Source organism: Tenebrio molitor, chromosome 1 (assembly GCF_963966145.1).
Source record: "Tenebrio molitor chromosome 1, icTenMoli1.1, whole genome shotgun sequence".
Lineage (NCBI taxonomy): Eukaryota > Metazoa > Arthropoda > Insecta > Coleoptera > Tenebrionidae > Tenebrio > Tenebrio molitor.
Genome location: NC_091046.1, coordinates 31,055,539 through 31,075,197, shown reverse-complemented (window position 1 = coordinate 31,075,197; position 19,659 = coordinate 31,055,539). Strand labels below are relative to the sequence as shown.

At 33.5% G+C, this 19,659-nt stretch overlaps 1 protein-coding gene across 20 annotated transcripts in view; it reads right to left on the bottom strand.

The window, feature by feature from the left end:
- Window positions 1-6,214: 6,214 nt before the first annotated feature.
- CaMKII (Calcium/calmodulin-dependent protein kinase II) overlaps window positions 6,215-19,659 on the bottom strand; it is a 140,249-nt gene continuing 126,804 nt past the window's right edge. For 2 of the 20 annotated variants that reach the window (XM_069055609.1, XM_069055624.1), the window contains 7 exons: window positions 18,249-18,377; window positions 17,835-17,921; window positions 16,930-16,992; window positions 16,492-16,567; window positions 16,341-16,435; window positions 9,740-9,854; window positions 6,215-9,669 (listed from right to left, as the gene is read on the bottom strand). In XM_069055609.1, the coding sequence (XP_068911710.1) occupies window positions 9,534-9,669; window positions 9,740-9,854; window positions 16,341-16,435; window positions 16,492-16,567; window positions 16,930-16,992; window positions 17,835-17,921; window positions 18,249-18,377 (701 nt within the window). In that variant the 3' untranslated portion in view covers window positions 6,215-9,533. Of the gene's footprint in view, window positions 9,670-9,739; window positions 9,855-16,340; window positions 16,436-16,491; window positions 16,568-16,929; window positions 16,993-17,474; window positions 17,529-17,834; window positions 17,922-18,248; window positions 18,378-19,659 lie in introns of all 20 variants that reach the window. The other 18 variants (XM_069055655.1, XM_069055680.1, XM_069055650.1 and 15 more) reach the window with 12 other exon arrangements.

The window sequence follows — 19,659 nt, the reverse complement described above, 5'->3', positions numbered from 1 at the left end:
GAATGGGGAGCTAAGGAAAGAATTAGCGACAGTGAGAGAGCAGATGAGAGGAAGAGAAGAAAAAGGGCAGTTGGAGAAGGCAGATTGGATGAGAAGGATGAAAATGATAGAGAAAAAGATGGAACAAAGAGAAAAGAAGGAGAGGAAGAATAATGTTATAATAACTGGAATAGGGGCAATAAGTGGAAATATAGAGAGGGGGGTGGAAGAATGGTTAGAAAGGGAGATAGGGGTGAAAGTGAATGTAAAGGAAGCATTTAAAATAAATAAAGATAAGATGATGCTGGCAAAAATAGAAAGTTGGAAGCAGAAGAAGAACATAATGCTAAGTAAGAGTACGTTAAAGGAAAAAAAAGTGAGAGGATTTATATAGATGACGATTTGACAAAAGAAGAAAGGAAAACACAAAAGAAGTTAAGAGAGTTGGCCAGAGAGGAGAGAGATAGAGGAAAAAGGGTGAAAATAGGATACAGGAAAATACAGATAAACGGGGACTGGTTTTGGTTTAGATGGGATGAGAGCCAGGAGAAACTGAAGAAAATTTGCTAGAAGAAGGAGAGAATAAGAAGACGACCCGGCGAGAAAATGTACAAGGAGAAGGTGAATAAAAAGGTAGAGGGACAAAGACACATATAAGTAAGAGAGAAGAGAGAGAATAAGAGAATCGAAGTACAATAGGAAGGGGAGAGAGTGTGTGTGAGAGAGGAAAATGATAGCGGGTTGCAGAGGTGGGGACGAGGAGAGAGAGAACAGGAATGGGAAGGAAGGAGAAGAGAGAGAGAGAGAAGGTGCAGGAGGTGACGCGAGGACAGTGAGAAGATCGAACACATGCGGTGAAATGAGAGAGAGAAAGAGAAGGGAATGGGGAGAAATATGGAGCGAAGATGGCAGGGAGATGGATGAAAGAATAAGGAAGAGAGGAGAAAGAATAGAGAACGAGAGGAGGGAGGGGGAACAATAAATTGTTATTTTTATGTTTGTGTTTATGTTTGTAATCAGGAATCCGAAAGCCCGTAGGGCAAAATAAAGCATTTTGGTTAACAAATTCGTACAAGTTGATTTACCTTTAACAAAACCATGCTGCTCATTAACAATATACGGGGCAATATGATGACATAATACACTACTCAAAAAATAAAAGTGAAAGTCACTTTTTTGAACTTCGATGTTTTTTTTATATTTTAAGAGATTTCATTCAAACTTGGAATATGTAAGGAACCATTAATTATTGAACTTATTTTAACAAATTAAAAACAGAGAGACACTGGAGCAACCTACTACTAACTTTTAAGTACTAACATGTTGCAAAAATAAAGAGTTTGAAATCAAATTGGATTAAAAAAAGTCTGACAACTTGGCTAATTTGTACCAATTGTGATGTTAATATCTGATGTGGCTTCTTCTTGCTTGCCAAACGTCGTTGCAGGCTTCGAATAAGCCTTTGCAACTCATCTTGGAGAAAATTGACCCGTTCTTCAACTAAAGCCTATGCCAACTGTTCAGTTGTAATTGGAGGATTTGGACGTCCTCGAACACGTTTCCCTAATTGTTCCCAAACATGTTCGATTGGATTTATGTCTGTGCTGCATGCCGGTCAATCCATTTTACGGATATTGTGATTATCAAAATAATCAGTGACGATGTGAGTAATGTGCTGTCTGGCATTACCTTTGTAATGATTTGAATACATTACTTTTTCCGCCAAATATTCGAACCTGCGCAAAACGGCAAAAAATGTGGTCGTGATCGTCATCGAATCGGAGGAGCCCTACGTTGTGATTTTCTTTTGGCGGAAAAAGGTTCGGAATGCAACCGATGAGGGTTCCAGTTGGAAGGGTGCCGCAAATAAAACACACATGTGAGGGACGCAAAATACCTTTTATTAAAAATGCCTGTAATAACTTTGATGAAAAAGAAATTGAAAAAAATACAAAGGACAGAAATTAAGTTTAACGAAATACAAGAAATTAACTAGTTGAGTACATCACAAAGATAAACGACAAGATGAATGCAACAATATTTAAAATAACAGAAAAACGGGCACATGACAGACAAAATGACAGTTAAAGCTTGCAACACAAGTAAACAAATTATGGTGCAGTTATTACAGACAGGGACGGATGAAAGACCCTCTTCAAAAACCGTATCCCAGGTATTACTCATATTTTATAATTCGATTAATGACAAAACAATATTTAATTTGGAACTACGCGGTCAAGGTACGCCGACGGGAGCTTAGAGCTGGAGGTAACAAACTTTCGGCCGCGAGGGGACTCAGAAGAATAATCTGAATCATCTTGAGAGCAAGCGACGTTTATAGATATTCGGGGTATTAATGAACGTCAGACTATTTCGCCGACCAAGCAAGAGTGACAGAGCGTCTCGGGGTTGTACGATTAGCATCACTAAACAGCATAAGCGAATATTTAGATCCACCGTCCCCAACCAACCGTTTCCCGACAAGCCCCCGAAATCTCTATAACCTCGACGGAAGCTTCACGAAAACATCCCGCCGCCGCATAAGCGAAGACCTAGGTCCGCCTCCACTAACGGTTCTAAATAACCGTAGCTTCCACAGAAATTTACTAAACAACCCCACGACTTCCTGATCGTCACCTAGCTCCCACAGGGGCGCACTTACAACATTTTACTTTAACTTTTCCGAAATCTAGCAACAACACGAAGGAAAAAAAAACCGAGTTTAATTCTATCGAGCAAAGCGTAACATTAAACGATGAGAAAATCCAGCAAAACAAAGCGCAACATTAAACAATGATAAAATAAGCAAAACAAAACGCAACATTAAAACAATGATCAAATAAAAGAGAACTAAGCGCAAGTTAAATAACGATAAAATAAAAACGCTTTAAAAGGGAATACAATACTCGCTGGCAATACTAAACAAAAATATGGCGGGTCGAGTGCCGTTAGAAAATGTTAGTGAAAGAAAAACAAAATGGACGCACGCGGTCCGGACGACGGCTACTAATTTTCGAAATTAACAGATTGCCAAAAATGAACCTCCCGGGGAAACTTAGGGAAAACGCTTAAAATTAACAAATGGGCGCTTCTTAAAGAAACAGCATGCAACAAAATGAAATCTACAACATACCCTTACCACGTGGTCCTGGTCCCCCAAAAAAAAAACAAAAACAAAAAGCCAACGAACGTGGAATAAATTACCCAGGTGAATGAAAAACGTCGAATTCCTCACGGGGACACAAATATCTACTCGGGACGGTAGTGAAATTGAGTCAGACTTAACTTACAAATTTGAGAAACTGGATCGCTCTTCGCAAGGTGTGGTCGTTTCGAAAAACCAAACAAAAGTGACCTACCCCCTTCAACCACGCACCCGAAAATCCCGCTTTACCCCCGCTATATTTCCGCTCTCCCTGTTGCCAACTCCTCCAGGAGTGCCAACCCCATCCCTTAGTTCCTAATCTAGCCGCTAGTACCTTCACATTTGGCGCGTTCTCGTGGCGGTACCGCGAATTAAAATTTAAATTTTAAACTGGGTCACTACACCTTGCATAAAAACAAAATTTTGCCAACAATATTTGCTCTTGGGATCACTTGACGTTCTAAAATCTCATCAATGTACCTTCGAGCTGTTAGGCCACCATTGCGAAGAAAAACAAGGTCCTTGCGAGTGTTTATTGTTATTCAACACCACCAAAAGGGACGGTTTCATCCAATGTATTTGACATGAGATGTGCTAAAGCCCTCCTCCAGACTCTTACACCTTCACCATTACCTGACAGAACAAACTTGGACTCATCACTAAACATGACAGGAGTCCAGTGACGAAGTTGCCAGTTTAATTAAGTGTTCTCTTTCAAATTCGAATCTTCTTTAACGATGTTCTCTGGTCAATTTGGGCAATTTTGCAGAACGTCTTGCTCTCAATTCAGCCTCTCTTAACCTATTGCAGATTGTTTGGTCGCTAATTCTTGTTCCTCTTGTCTTCAGTAGATGTTTTTGCAGGTTCCGCGCAGTATGTGTGCGATTTCGAAGGGCTTGCAATCGCAGAAAACGCTCATCACCTGCCGTAGTTTTACTCTTTGGACCTGTACCTGCTCGCCTTGTTACGGTACCTGTTCTTCGGTATCGTTTCCAAAGCTTCCACACCGTTTCCTGCACAACCCCAAGCTGTTTGGCAACATAAAGTTGTGAATGTCCTTCTTCGCGTAACGTTACAGCTCTATTAACTTCTGTGGACGTTAATTGCTAAAATAGTCCAAATCTGTTTAAACATTTCTTCTTAAGTGATTTTTTTCATTTTAGTTTTTGTATTGTTCGAACAGTTGAGGGTACAAGTTGATTATAACAAGGAGCATTCGCGTATAATTTTGTAATTACTTTAATAAATGACGGTTCAATAGACACTCCAAGTTTGATTCAAATCCCTTAAAATATAAAAAAAATATCGAAGTTTAAAAAAGTGACTATTTTAATTTTTTGAGTAGTGTATTTTAGCTAAAAGCTGTTCAAAGATTTTTGCAAAATTAGAAATAAGTGCAATAGGGCGATAATTACTAACATCAGTTTTGCTGCCATATTTGAAGACTGGACATAGGGTTATTTTTTTCCGGGTTGCGCCGCGGTCGTCTGGATTGCTGGGTAGGTGACGTTTCAATAGCCATGCTGCTATCTTCTTCGGAGCTTGTAAATAAAACAGTTTATTTTGACAATGGCCGTGAAAACCTGCATTCGATTAGAAGACTGGACATACTTTTGTGATCTTCCAACATGCAGGAAATGGCGAAGATCTAAGAATCAAGTTATACAGATAAGCAAGTGGTTGGCTCAAGCTATGTATACAGTCCTAGACGAAGAAGCGAGCAATACATCTGAGCCTGCTGTAAGGTTAAGCTTCAAGTTCTTGGCAGCTGCTATACGTCACTAGCAGTCACAGAAAAATGACCTATGTAGAACCCGCACATTATCACAATTAAATATGGAGGTAGGTATAAGTGTTGTTAATATTAATATTATCACAGACATCGGGGTGCAAACAGTTGCTGATACTCTCCTGGTTACATGCATCAATCGCTTCACAAGGTCTAGCACAACTAATAAGTGGAGCAAATGTACGACTAAAGACCTTCAACTATTTCAGTTAACGATGTTAACTCACGATCATTCTGATACAATTTCAGTAGAATTCTTGCTTTGTTCTTCTTAACATCGATGAAGGACCAAAATTTGTTAGGATCTTTACGTATGTGACATGTTTAGTGATTTAAGATGCAAGTTATTCTACTCACGCAGGTGCCACTAAATTTTATGGTAATCCAAACAGTGACTTTTTAATTATTCAAAATAGTTTCAACTATGTGCATTATTGGTGTGAATAATGGCTCATATCCTTAATTAACGGTAAGTGTATAAATATTATCTGATGGATTGATGATCATTGTCTTTTATGATTTTAGCAATGCCAAAAGACAATGCCAAAGAAAGCAAATTCTACCCAACTAAAGTAAGTATGTCCGACTCGTCAACACTAGCGAAATTGTTATCAAAGTTACTTAAGTTTGGTTTTGTCAGGAGTTTACTGTTTGATCTCATTCTTTGGAATAACTTTGACCTAGTCAAAGGAACGCAATATTCCATATAATCAACGTTTAATGCCTTGCCATTTGGGGGGGTTTTTGCTAGAAGAAAACCAGAGCTTATTCAAGCTTAGGTACACACTTATTGAGGAACACTTTTCTTCAGCCAATTCAGCATTCTAAAGCTGTATCTTAAAAAAACAGAATGTGTCGTAAAGACGCACGATAGAAGTGAAACTTTTGTATTACAGGGAAACATTGTAATTATTCATCAATCACTTTTAAATAGCATATTCACAACAAAATTGTATATTTTAATGAAGAAAATAAATTATAAACAACGTAAACACTAAACAATATCGAAATGCGTAACTCATTGTTCATTTTTAAGCCTCCAAATCAAAGAGAGGACATTATCGATAAATTCCGTGAGTGTGACAAAGACAGAGACACTGCTCCCACTCGACCCAATAGTGTTTACCCCCACCACTTTTCGTCACACAAAAAGGTTGCCGATCAGAATTTCAAGACCCTCCCACAAAAAGTTTCACTTCAAAAAGCACTACAAGTTAGGTACAACATACTACAAAAAGTTACTACAAACCAGATCAGATTTTTAGATAATTAAGAAAGAAAGGAGACGAAATAAAAGAATGTTTCCATTTTAATTTTCCATAAAAGTGGTTTTACTCAAACACTTGATTGTAAAGGGAAAACATACATCATGTCAGTACATATTAAATATGACAGAAGCAAAAATTTAATAAGATCATTCTGTATATACATTTTAAAGATTCAACATTTCTAACCACTCAAAATAATTACAATAAATTAAAAAAAATTAAATATCTATACAAAAAAAAAAAAATGTATAATGTAGATATGGCACTTTGACCAATAAATTGCGGTTTGTCTTGTACACATATATATTAAAAGTGCCAAAAACTAATATGAATAAAGTACTTAACATTTGTTATGTATATGTATAAATATTGTACAACACAAATATTTAAATAAAAATGAAGTACATGAGCAAATATGTAACTTACATCTTAAAAACAACATTAAACACTATTATTTATAACTATATTGCACAAAAACATTAAAACATTTTTGTTATGTAAAGAATTGTACACATAGTAGATATATAATGGAATTTTCACTTTGTTTACCCTTTTAAGATGTTTTGATATTTTTATTCATAACTAGCCTAAAACATCAATAAATTTATACTTTTGTTAGGGTAAATAATGTGTTGTTCCAGTGTACAGTACACAACATAATAGAAGGGTATAATATTTGACGGATCTGAATACACTCATTCAAACTGTTTTACGAGTGTTTCACAAAAATATTGCAAAAAATCACAAGATGTGTTAAAAATAGGAACAGTATAAAAATCTATCAATCCTTTCCTTGAACAACTACATCATTAATGATAAAGCAACACTATTTAGGAAAATTAATACATAATTGGTAACATCTGTAAAATAAGGTGATATTTGTTCAGAACGATTTGGACTAACAAATGACAAGAATCTTGTAGTATGTTGTGCTCACATGAAATCCTGCCATTGCTTCAACTGAAACATCGTCATTTTATGACTTTGTAGTTAAAAATAATACTAAGATGGTCCACGAAATTTAAAAATAAAAGAATTAGGCCCAACATATGTACTTATTTGAAAACGTAAAGTCAATTCATAGAATGACTTATTACAATATAACCACTTTATTCAATTTAACTACAAATTCACTAAAAAGAAGAACTATTCTAACATGTAGTGGATAATTTATTTAAATTCGATAAGTCTCAGCAATACATTAAAAAAGCACGTTATCGATATTTTTTACACGAATGTTTTTTTTTCAACACTTATTCGTTTCATATCGATGAATAATTTACTGAATGCAACTATAATACGATATTTTTGAGCGCGTCGGTCATCTGTTGATCTTCATAGTGATTATCTCAAATTTCGTTTTTTTCAAATTATTCGGGAAAAAATATCGATACATTGATGAAATGACCAAAATATGTGAAAATTAGATATAGTGATTACACATTTTCCTTAAATATATTTATATTAAGAGAGCTAAAAACATGTCAATAGTATTTTATCGTAAACAGTCAAATGTAAATATTAAATAGTTCCAAAATTGTTCACATTTTAGATGTACAAATCTCCCCTTTTTGATGTGGCAAATGATTCATGTTTGCTAGGCTAAGAAATAAATCTTAAGTGTGAGATCTCACCAGATATGCCAACATTAACTAACCAACCAATCCCTTTATCGTAATGAAGAAAAATTGTAAAGTAAAAAGGGGGTGTTTCGTCCATGCAAAATGAAACCGTTGTAAAAATTTTCTCTTTTAAAGCAACGTGCGATTTCTATCATTAAATGTTTGTAAACTATTACGTTAATCTTATGTATAAAAATGATTTTTTTTTCTAACAGAGAAATGACAGAAATTATAGTATGCACTATTCAATTACGGAAGTATTATGTAATACTCTATAAGAGCAATCGACTTCGATATTTGAATAATACTATAAAAATTTCCATGCAGCAGTGCGCTAATAACCGTATGGTAAATAAGTACTGTACCTCTACTTAAACCTTAATGTAAATATAAGGCAGTAGTATAAGTCAAGATTTTATAATTCAGGAAACAAAGCAATAATTTACAAATATAAAATAATTCTCGCACCGTACAACTTCCTAGTCTAAAAATGAATTAATTTTTAAGTTCTGATTGTGGTGTAAATAAACAACTTAAATCCCAATACATAATTACCTTTTTAGTTTCACTATAATCATTTGGCTAAGTATTACTTATTATATCTTAATTATATTTAGGTTTGGTGTGCTGCAGAAGCTGCCGCTTTCATTTATGGTTGCTATTTAATATAATACCAACCCTTCAAATGGCAAGCCTAGAAATATATCATAGAAGGCAATCTATTCATTTATTAATTTATTCCATACAATGTAACTCACTGCACACGATTGTGGTTTATTTTATTTAAAAATCCACTAACATCTATGTACTTCACCTACTTGTAAACATCTTAGTGGAAACTAAAACGTCAAACAAACCAGTGACGATCATCTTACATCTCTTTTTAACTGATTACGGAAATTACCTACGGTTTAGTTCACATTTTAAGAGGCGTGAAATGCAACCATTTACAATTTACGGACCAAAAAATGTATGCATTTTTTCTTTACATGTTATTTTTTTATTAACTAAACTTTGATCATTTAATTTTTAAAATTTGTTGCAAAAATAAATTTACATCTTTTGCAACATATTGGATCTAAAAACCGAACACCTGAAACTAACATCATCTGTTAGATCTAAACGACGGACATCCATTTCTCATTAGAAACACAGTTGAGATAAACACTAACTGAGAGATAAAGTTGCGTCTTCAATTTCAAAAAACCTTAATGTAGGTATGCATAAAGCTACGGTGCGATCAATTAAAAAATAAATCGAGTCGGCGTGTTACCTATGGCAACCCATGTTATAGCATAGGCTCCAAAGCAAACTCGATTTATTTTTTAAATGATCGCTCGCTATGTTTTCACATGAAGAGTGTATTTTAATTAATAATTAGCATTGAAATTATTGAAAACTTGTTAAAAAAATAATGCTGAACGATCATTCGTGTTTTACTAAAAAAGGTACAAGTACAAAAAAAAATGTTAATTTTTTGGCCCATCTGTGTGTGATTACGAAGTCAGCTACTATACATAAAGACCTTTCTAAGTGTGGACATTATATGGAATAATAGGTTGGTAACATATAATAATTGTGATAGAGAAAACTACGCTATCTAATGTAAAAACAATAAGAATCAATATAAAATTCAAAAATATCAGAATCACACGTCACCACAAATAGAATTCACAGTAAACATAGTTTATATATGAATGCTCGATGAAGATATATTATGACGTACTGTTCTATTTATGCGAACTGAAGCCAAAAGCAGCACCTCCTGAACCACCACTGCGGTGAAAATGGACATTTTGCCATTTGTTGTCTCTTTTATGCCACACTCGACTTTCTTCGGATTGGTGAGTGTGCGCTTGACCATGTCTACAAATAGTGCACAGTAATAAAATATATTCTAAGAATTAATTATTATGTATTAAGTAAAGCTACTTACTTGTCCATGTATTGTGTCAATCTCACGTATGCAATACATGCGGCATCTTCACCCAGTAAGTGTACGTGGGGATTCAAAATGGTGGTGTTAACTGCTTTGCAATTCTTACCAAGAACTGAAAACACAAATTTACGTGAATAAAAAATGATGTGTTTAAATTAAGGAGTGATGTTGAGTAGAGAGCGTGGGAATGAATTTTTAAAAAGGTATTGGCAAGTTTTACTGCAAAACTAGGAGTTTTGAAGAGTAAAAATGCCCACTCTTATGCACATCGATAAACAAAAAATTTCAGAGCGTGACTTCATTTATTAGTATGTTACATATTTTAACTAAAACTTTAACTATGTAGAATGAAGAAGATTGGTTTAGTTGTACCTAAATTGTTCATAATTGTAATTACAGTTTCAAACGGCAGTGATCAAAAAATACACTTAATGAAAATGTCTTGGGAGATTCGATGAAAATTTATTTTACACTAAATTGTTATACTTAAACATAAGTATATCCTGAAAAAATACCAGTACAAAGCGAGCATAAATGAGTAAAAAAATAGACGATTTTTGCAATGGTCATTTCCGGGTGTTACCTGTAATTTCTCATACAGGAGCGTAGTGTGTTCAAAATTAATGAAAATCTTTGTAAATGTTAAAATTACAAATTAATTTAAAAGACATGATCGTAATGGGAATTTTATTTTTGATTAATTTCCACGTAATACATCAAACGTGGATGTTCAGCCCTTGTTTTCATCCAATCAAAAATGTTTCTCGCGGTAAAAATGGCCTACTACTCTGTCATCTGTTAAAAGTGATTAAAATTGCATGCTACTCCTGTCAGATTCTCAAATTATTGTTAATAATTGTGTTTTAAATACCTAACTGTATTATAAATAAATAATTACCTAACGTTAAAGTTTGTATTCTGGAATTAGTCTTGCCAAAAATAACATGACCTAATTTTTTATATCTAATAAATTTCCCAATTTTCACTTAAACATGTTTGGTTTAGACAATTTTACTCGTTGATATTTGGGCATTTTTATTCAAAGTTTAAACTCTCGAGCTAAAGCTCTCAGGCCTAACCAGAATAAAAATGCCTAAAACCGAACAGTATTGAAGACCTTAAGCAACGTATTAGGCATGAAATCACAAAATCACACCGGAAATGTTACAAAACGTGCGGGATGCATGGTACTATCGATTTGCAATTTGCCAAGCAAGAAGCGTTGCCCATTTTGAACATTTGTTGTATTAAATAGAATTCAACTTACAAAATTGGTTTTTATTTTTTAGCAATGTTTGATAAAAATTGCCTCAACCCATAACTTTTTTATTTGTTATCCGATTTCAATGAACAAAAAAAAACAAGATATGGTTTTTCAAGCGCTACGAAGCAGCCATAAAATATATTTTTTTTTGGTGTTATTTTCAATAGCTAACGATAGTCAACTTTTTTTTTAATGGACACATGTAGTTTTTTAGGCTCAGTCTGGTAGAGTTTTTTTTCTGAATCTAACGATGTATTAAAAGTTATCATGTAAGTTATCATAGGTAAGTGAAAAAAAAAATTAATTGTGGTTCAGCTTGTTATAAAATTTTCAAGTAAGCCGTGAAAAACTATTGGAATACAAATAGCAACAAATATCAAGTGTCAGTTTGAAAATTTTCAGGTGCAATCTTGAGGTGTTTTATTATTATTTTCTTGGAAAATATGAATTATTAAAAATAAAATTTCCATTTTATTATTATTATTATTTTTCTATTAAATTTTTGTTTTTGACTAATTATGATTTCTATTACACTCGAATATAAAATAATAGTCAAATGACTGCTATCCTGCATGACTGCAATATTGTTATTTTATACTTAAATAAAAAAAGTTTAAAAAAGCAGATGAAAATTTCTAAGCTGACCTTTGGATGACATTTACCGCACTTTGTATTCCAACTGTTTTTCACTGTTTTTCAATACATCATTAGATTCAGAAAAAAAACCTCCAATGTGTGCGAAATTCCGTGCTCGCCACTGTACAACTTGTTTAAATGACGTCATTGGTTTTTGCGCAATGACGTCATCAGTTTCATCACCAATTTTTTTAAATGACAACCCCCACTTTTTTCATCTCTTTACATAACAATTTTTTTTTGAGAAAATGGCAAATTTTATTTAAAAAAATTAATTTAATTTTTAATGTAAAAATTTCAATTGACCTCAAACAAATACAAACAACCATCTAAGGTTAACAATAAAGTTTAATGCAAATGTTGAAATTATTCCCTGCCAACCATTTGGCACTTACCGACACTTTGTACACTGCGCTTAATAATGTCAGGGCTTTTCGTTCCATTTTAGAGTGAATTCACTGCAGTAAATCTTCTAAATTGTTTGGTCGATTAAAATAAACCTTCTGTATTAAATAAACCCATACAAAAAAAAAAAATACATCAAAAATTAAATTAAATTTTTGAAATAAAAATTGCCATTTTCTCAAAAAAATTGTTATGTAAGGTACCAATTTTTTTCATTCGTCGTTTAGGTAGTAGAAGGGTCTATCAAAAAGAGAAGAAAGAAGTGGGGGTTGTCATTTAAAAAAATTGATGAGGACGTCATTGCGCAAAAAGCAGTGATGTCATTGAAACAAGTTGCACGTCACAGGATGGCATTTTTCAAAGTAAAATCGACCTGTCCGAGCGATTTTCCTAAAAACATCACATAACACTATACTAAGGACAACGTACCATTTTATCTGCCCCGCCCATTTCATTTTCTTAGTTACCAATCAAATAGGTTGTTAAGACGATCTGATTTACACAGTAAACATTTCTGACATTCGAATTGTCTTAATGACATTTTATTTTTTAGAACCTAAAACAATAATTGTGACTTGAGATAACCTTAACTTTTTTACGTGGCAAATGTGATGAAAAGTTGTACAGATTGAATCTGGCTTTGATTCTGATTGGTCAATTTTAGTGGGCGGAGCAGATAAAAAGTTATAACGGCAATACTATAGTATGAATTTTGTTCCAAACTTTATGTTCACACTGTATACTGGGTGCTTCAAAATTCGCGGAACAGCTTAGCAGTACATTGTTAAGTAGTCATTAAAATATCAGGTAAAAATGTTTAAAAAAATGTATCTTGTTTTTTGTGGAAGATATGGACCTATTTGTTACACCAAATGTGGCAACATTTAAAAACATTCTATGTTTCCCAATAGTTTGCAAATATTTCATTTTTGTTGTATCCATGGAAATAAGAAAGAAAAATCAAAGCCATGTTGCCATACGTTATTTGAAGTAAAATCGACATAAAATCACTTCTTGGAAATGGTGAAAACAATGAAGAAAATAATTGCAAACCTGATCTCAATCATTCAGAATTATTATGCCACTGGCTAGTAAAAGACAAATAGTCAAAATCTTTTTTAATATTTAAAATAAATGAGATCAACGCTGCACCTTTTGAACCTCCATATCTTCAAATCTAAAACATATAGAATTTTTTTATTATTTTTCTCATCATTTCCTAACATGAGTTGACATTGCCCCATTGAGTTGTTCCGCGAATTTTGGGGCACCCAGTATATTAAGCCCTATATTCCCGGCTGGGACATAGAGAAGAAACAAATTTTCTCCATTCGTTTCTGTCTCTCGCAATATACCCCATCTCTGCCACAGATTGGTTTCCTTCAGCATGGATTTCTTCCAGGTTTCTTTTGGTCGTCCGATTTGCATTTTTCCTATTGGGTTCCAGTAGAGTGTTCTTTTACTCGTACATATCTCTTTGTCGTCTTTTCGTAACCTGTGCCCCATCCATCCCAGTTTCCTTTTCCTGATTTCGTGTTCTATTTCTACTTGTCCGGTCTTCATCCATAATTCTTCATTGGATATAGTGTAGGGCCACCAAATTTTCAATACAGTTCTTAAGCATCTGTTTATGAATACTTGAAGTTTATGTCTTATACCTTCTGTCCAGGATTCACATCCATATAGTAGAATTGGTTTCACTATTTTGCTTAGTCTTACAAATACACTACGGGATTTTGAAATATCGCGCGCCAGCCCAGGATTTCATTTGAACGCGCGATACGTGAGGCTACATCCTTCAGAACACCTTCCTCTCCTGATATTATACTTCCAAGATATGTGAAATCCTCCACCTCTTCTATGATTTCAGAGCCTACTTCTATATTTGTTGCTGCGTTTGTGTTCAAGCGCATGATAATTTTTAGGCCCACTTTTTCAGACGTTCTACTTAAAGTTGGCAAAAAAGCATTTTGCATTTGCAACAGCCCTTTTATGGTATTAGTCATTTGAAATTACTTTAAAACTGTACTTATATGGAAAATATTCAATCCAAAAATATTGAAAAAATGCTGTTGCAAATGACAAGTGGTTTTTTGCAACTTGAGTCAACTATAGATTTTTTTTAGCACATAGGTTTTGAAAATATTCAGGAAACAAATAGTGCGTTGTATTCCTTGCAAAGTGAGCTTTCAAACGAAGTGTCACTTGGCATACCCTTACATTTGAAAAAAAAGTTAGGGGTGGTTGCGCACTTCCGGGAGGAGATATGCAAAAACCATATGCACCAAAATGTGGGCAAGGAAAAACACAAATCGACCTATTTCGGGATTTTTTTACAAAAATCACCTATGTCCAAGTTATGAATTTTATTCCAGTTAAAGTTTCCACACTGTAGGTATACCTGTTTCAATTTAAATTTGGAAATGTTTGGTAAAACTCGGCTAAACTGGCAACAGCGCTGTATGTGCATTCTCCGTTTTTGAAAACACCATTACGAGTAAAATGATTATTATTATTATTATTATTATAACCAAATATGAGTAGAGCTTATAAAGTTATATTACTCAAAGAAAAAGAAGCGATTCTTAAATATATTTCAGACTTAATAAGTTCTATAGGAAGCATATTCCAGTGGTTGACAACGCGCACGGATAAGAAATTTTGTCGTTCTATTGAATGATGAACCTTTTATATTCTGAAGTAAAAACCATTTTTGCGTCAAAATTTGATTAATAGTGATAGTTGTTTGACGTATTATTGATCCCACGGTACCTACATTATGATCAACAAAAAGAAATACAGGGCAATGGAAAAAAAATGAAAACGGGTGGTGTAACTTAATAAACTGTCACTTGTGATATTATAAATTTATGGAGTTTAGGTCCAATCTCTTCATCACTGATGTTAATATAGTATAATATACTCGTATATCGTATATCGGGTGTTCATTTAAATTTTCGGTCAAAGTTGTCATTGAAGAGTCGATTGTGAACGCACTATACGGATTACGGATCAGCTATTTAAATCTTACGTTTTTACACGAGTGGTGCGTTCACAATCGACTCTTCCACGCCAACTTTGACCGGAAATTTAAATAAACACCCGATAGTAATAGTACCTACAGTTCGAGACACGGAATTTCGGGCATCACTGTCAATATACTGTAAAAAAATGTGAAATAGGCTTTTCATTAGGTAACCTCAATTTTACCGTTTGCGACAATTTTGATTGACATGCGATTGACGTGAACAGTAAATAAATTTCAAAATTTGACTTTTGAATGTCACAATGTGACAATAAAGAGTGATTTACATCGCAATTTTTTGAAGTGACAGAAAAATTATGCCCGAAATTCCGTGTCCCTAAATGTACCTAAACTCGGTACAGGTTGCAAAGACACACTTGTCATTTGCAACAGCACTTTTATGGCATTAGTTATTTGAAATTACTTTAAAACTGTACTTATATGGAAAATATTCAACCCAAACTATGATTTTCTGGTCCCTTTGTGCCTTTATTTGGTTCAGAAATATGAAAAAAATGCTGTTGCAAATGACAAGTGTGTCTTTGCAACCTGTACCGAGCTTAAATATAATTGAAGCTTGTGCCGTACGTTTTCAGAAGTTTTGTTTTTAAAAGCTGTCCCTTATCATGTTATGTACATATTTTTTATTACCACTTGAAAGTGAGTGAGTAAAAATGAACCAAAAATCTACTGTCAAGGTTAATTTTCTCGTCAGAAAAAATGCTATTCTTCACTTGTGTAGAAAACAATGTAAATATTACCCTTTTAAGGGTCTATTGTGTATTATATTTCCTCTATTGCCTTATCCAAACTTAAAAACAACTATTTAGTTATTTGTTGCTACTTTACGAATTTATTATATCGCTCGCCTGTATTTTTATTTTATGACACAAAAATTGAGAGGTCCACTAAGCTTGCATTTTCTGAATTGTGAAAATTATTACATATTTACATGTTACATTCTAGTTTGGGTTGGCCGGTTTTGTTTCGATTCACTGGTACATTTTCTACTGAAATTATTTTAAAAGATCAGATTTTGTTCCAACAGATAAAAAAAAACCCGTTAGTGTGTATTTTCTTTTTTGAAAAGAGGGCAATTTTATTGCAATGTTTATCAGTGTATAGCTTTGTGCCACATGTTTTGTGTCACTAATAACTGCAAATTACAAACACTTCACATCTGTATAAACGTAAGTCGTAAATTTAGAATAATATGCGACATATAATAAACGAACCGGCGCTTGAAATTTTTAAATTATCGTACGAACCATTATCAAAATAAAACTTATGGAAATCCATGCCTTCAACCAAGTTGCCCATAGCTTCAGGTTCAAATGCAGTTAAGTGCGGATCACAAATTTTTCTGAAAATTGGAAAATATCGACAATAATTGCGTATCATATTTAACGTAACACTTACGTATATGCCTCGAAGTCTCCTGTATTAATTGCCTCTATGAGTTGTTCAGTCATTTTGATGATTTCTTGCCTTCGAGCTGTGAAAATAAACGTAATTTTAAAATCACATATTACTGTTTCATAAAACACCAGTGTGACCATCAATACTAGAAGACGAACTACAAGGAGCACCAAGTACCACTGGTTTATACGTGGAAAGTACAGCTCATAGTAATTTTAAGTCATGCAGAGCTTTAAAAGTGTTATAATCGAGAGTAAAGGCCAATAAATGCAACCTGCGTTGTATAATCGAAAATTTTTAATTTTCTAATGGACTACGAAAAATTTTCGACTACAACGTCTGGATAATTTTCACATACAATTGACAGGAAAAATAAAATGAGGTTAGTTAATAGATAGCGTTAGTTAGTAATAGAATAATATTGTGAAAAAAGCATACCTGAACCTTGTGAATTTGTGGATAGTTGAGAATACGGCTTTTCTGGGCACACAATCCGTATTTCTACAATCGCAAATAAGCACTGTTAGTACTGCTTTTGCAGCTTGCATGCACGAAAATTAAATGAGACAGATCACTTTTTATTTCCAATGAATTTCTGGATAGTGCAAAATATAATTTGGACAACACAACCTGTCAACATTTAAATTTTCCAGTGGATTTAGCAGCAAAAGCTATTAGAAAATTTTATAACGGTTCGATAAAATGTGAATATATAACATACTTATTTTAGTTTAGTGCCTACAAGAAAACTGCTTTTTTACCTTCTTGTACTAATTGCTGGGCTATCAAGTCACAAATATAAGCTTTGAATCATTAATTACTATTCTCTTAAAACAAAATAAAGTATGGTCTTTTTTACAGTAGGTAATTCGACGTTACATAAGTTTACATTTATAGAAACTGCACAACAAAAATCTACGTCAAAATTCAAAATGCTGCCACCAAAAACTCTACGAGCTCTTTTTCATTATATTATGTCTTACCGTCAATATCAATCTCACAGGATTCAAGTCGCTGATACGCCAAAACTGAATCTTCTACGTTAGAAAATGATTGTGCATGCAATTAAGTAAATAAACACAATAAAACAAACAGTTGTTAACGTACAGTGTGTCGTAAAAACTAGAACAATTTTATAACAAACTGAATGGAGGATTTTTTTGTGTGAAATTTGTGTACATGGGCTGGAAAATAGGTTAGTGGGTTGTTTATCGTGACACCACAAACAATCACCATGAGAATACCTAACCATTATTAGATGAGTATCATATCGAGCATTCGGCTTCAAAAGCGTTTTAAGTTAAGTTGGATGTAAAAACATAATAGAAAATAAATATACAAACCTGACTCACCAGTGGGAAACCTGTCGTACTGTACAGTTGTTTCTATCCAATGTTCTGTATCAACACTGTCGTGTCTAGAATCCAAATCTAAAGTGTGCAGAAACATGCATGCAAGCGATTAACACACAATGCAAATATAGGAAAAAAAAAACATTTTTCAAGACAATTCATCTCGACCAATCTGATTCACATGTAATAAACGTTTTTAACTTTCATTTCGATACTTGTCAAGATTAAAGCGGTTGCCAATTCAAACAGTTTAATTAATAAGCGAGTGACGTCAGATGATTTAATAAATAATGTTGTCTTGTAGGTCTATAGCATTAGCAGAGATCTAGAATATTTAGGAACACCTAGGTAGATGTTAGTAGTAAGTATATATTATTGACACGCGTAAGCACACAGTACCCTAACCTTGTACCCCTTGCAATAAAGCTTGGCCTAAATTAAGAGTATTGGGTCGTGGATTTGCGGCAGCGACAGAACTAGAAGGCGAACTTGAAGAAGGTGCTATTCTTGGCGATTGCGGAGGAGTTCCAGAGCCTGGTAGGTTTTAAAGTTTAAATAAAGTTGAAAGCATATAAAAATCACAACATTTTTATAACAAATAACTATATGAGTTGACTTTACTAGAATAATTATTCTTAACAATTACTGATAATTCCTCACGTTGGCTATTCAGCAAGAGGATACTGTAAACTGACAACGATAAAAAGTTTGCCGTCTTTGGTGTAAATAGCAGAGATGTAGTGAGAAAAAAGTACATACTATTCCTTTGCTTGGTAGCTCCTAAGACCGCCGCGAGGGCTGACATAATATCCCCGAAACAACCAATTTTGCCAATTAAATGTCTCACTTGGCACCAAACAAATGTGTATCAATGCTTCACGAAATTTATTGGCGAAAAAATGTGACGCGACAATAAACCAGCCCGGTGCTCGTGTGATATAAAAATATTCCTATCACTATTCAAACTGTTGGCAACACTTTTCGATGTTCAGATCCGTTATTGTCACTACGCCAAAATTAACTGATGAGTCTAATCGATGCCGATTTTAAGCAAATAAAGCTTAAGTAGACTATTAATAGATGACCGTAACTTAAATGATAGAAACGCGAGTTACAGACAAGTAGGTATAATGTACACATTTTTAAAATAACCTGAGCAGGATTGTCTACACATGCAATCATTACACAACACCAGAGACATTTGCTAGGTACTCTGCCCTAAAAATACAATCATGCAACGGCCATTACATAAGGAGTGCATAATGTTTGGAGAATCTAAGTTGCGCTTCCTCATTCGTAGCATCAAAATACTTCTGCTCAGTTTTTATACTGTTCACAGAAAATGATATATCACATCAACTTCAATACAAGCATTTGATGCCTAATTCGAAGAGGTAACAAGCAGATCAAAAATTCAAAGGCTGTGCTAATGAGAAAATTTTTAAATTTAATGTGCCTTTAAAATTCCAAGAGAGATTTTATAAAGTCGAGCAATTAGTATAAGCTAAAAGATCGTTGTAATGTAATAAATAACATTTTTAAAATTAACAGTGATATGATTTTCTTATTAAACTGTAGACTGCATCACATCGTAACAATTGTATGTATGTATTATTTTATTTGGCAGTACTTTTTGGGTTACGCTGGTGTTATCAAATTAATTTTCAATAAATAATTTTAAAATGTATTAACTGTTAAAAACATTTGGATAATATCAAATATGAAATTATATTTAAGCGAGATAATTTTAAACTGAAATAAGATATTAACATTTGTAACATTATTTAGTTTTTTATTACATTGTTAATTATATAAT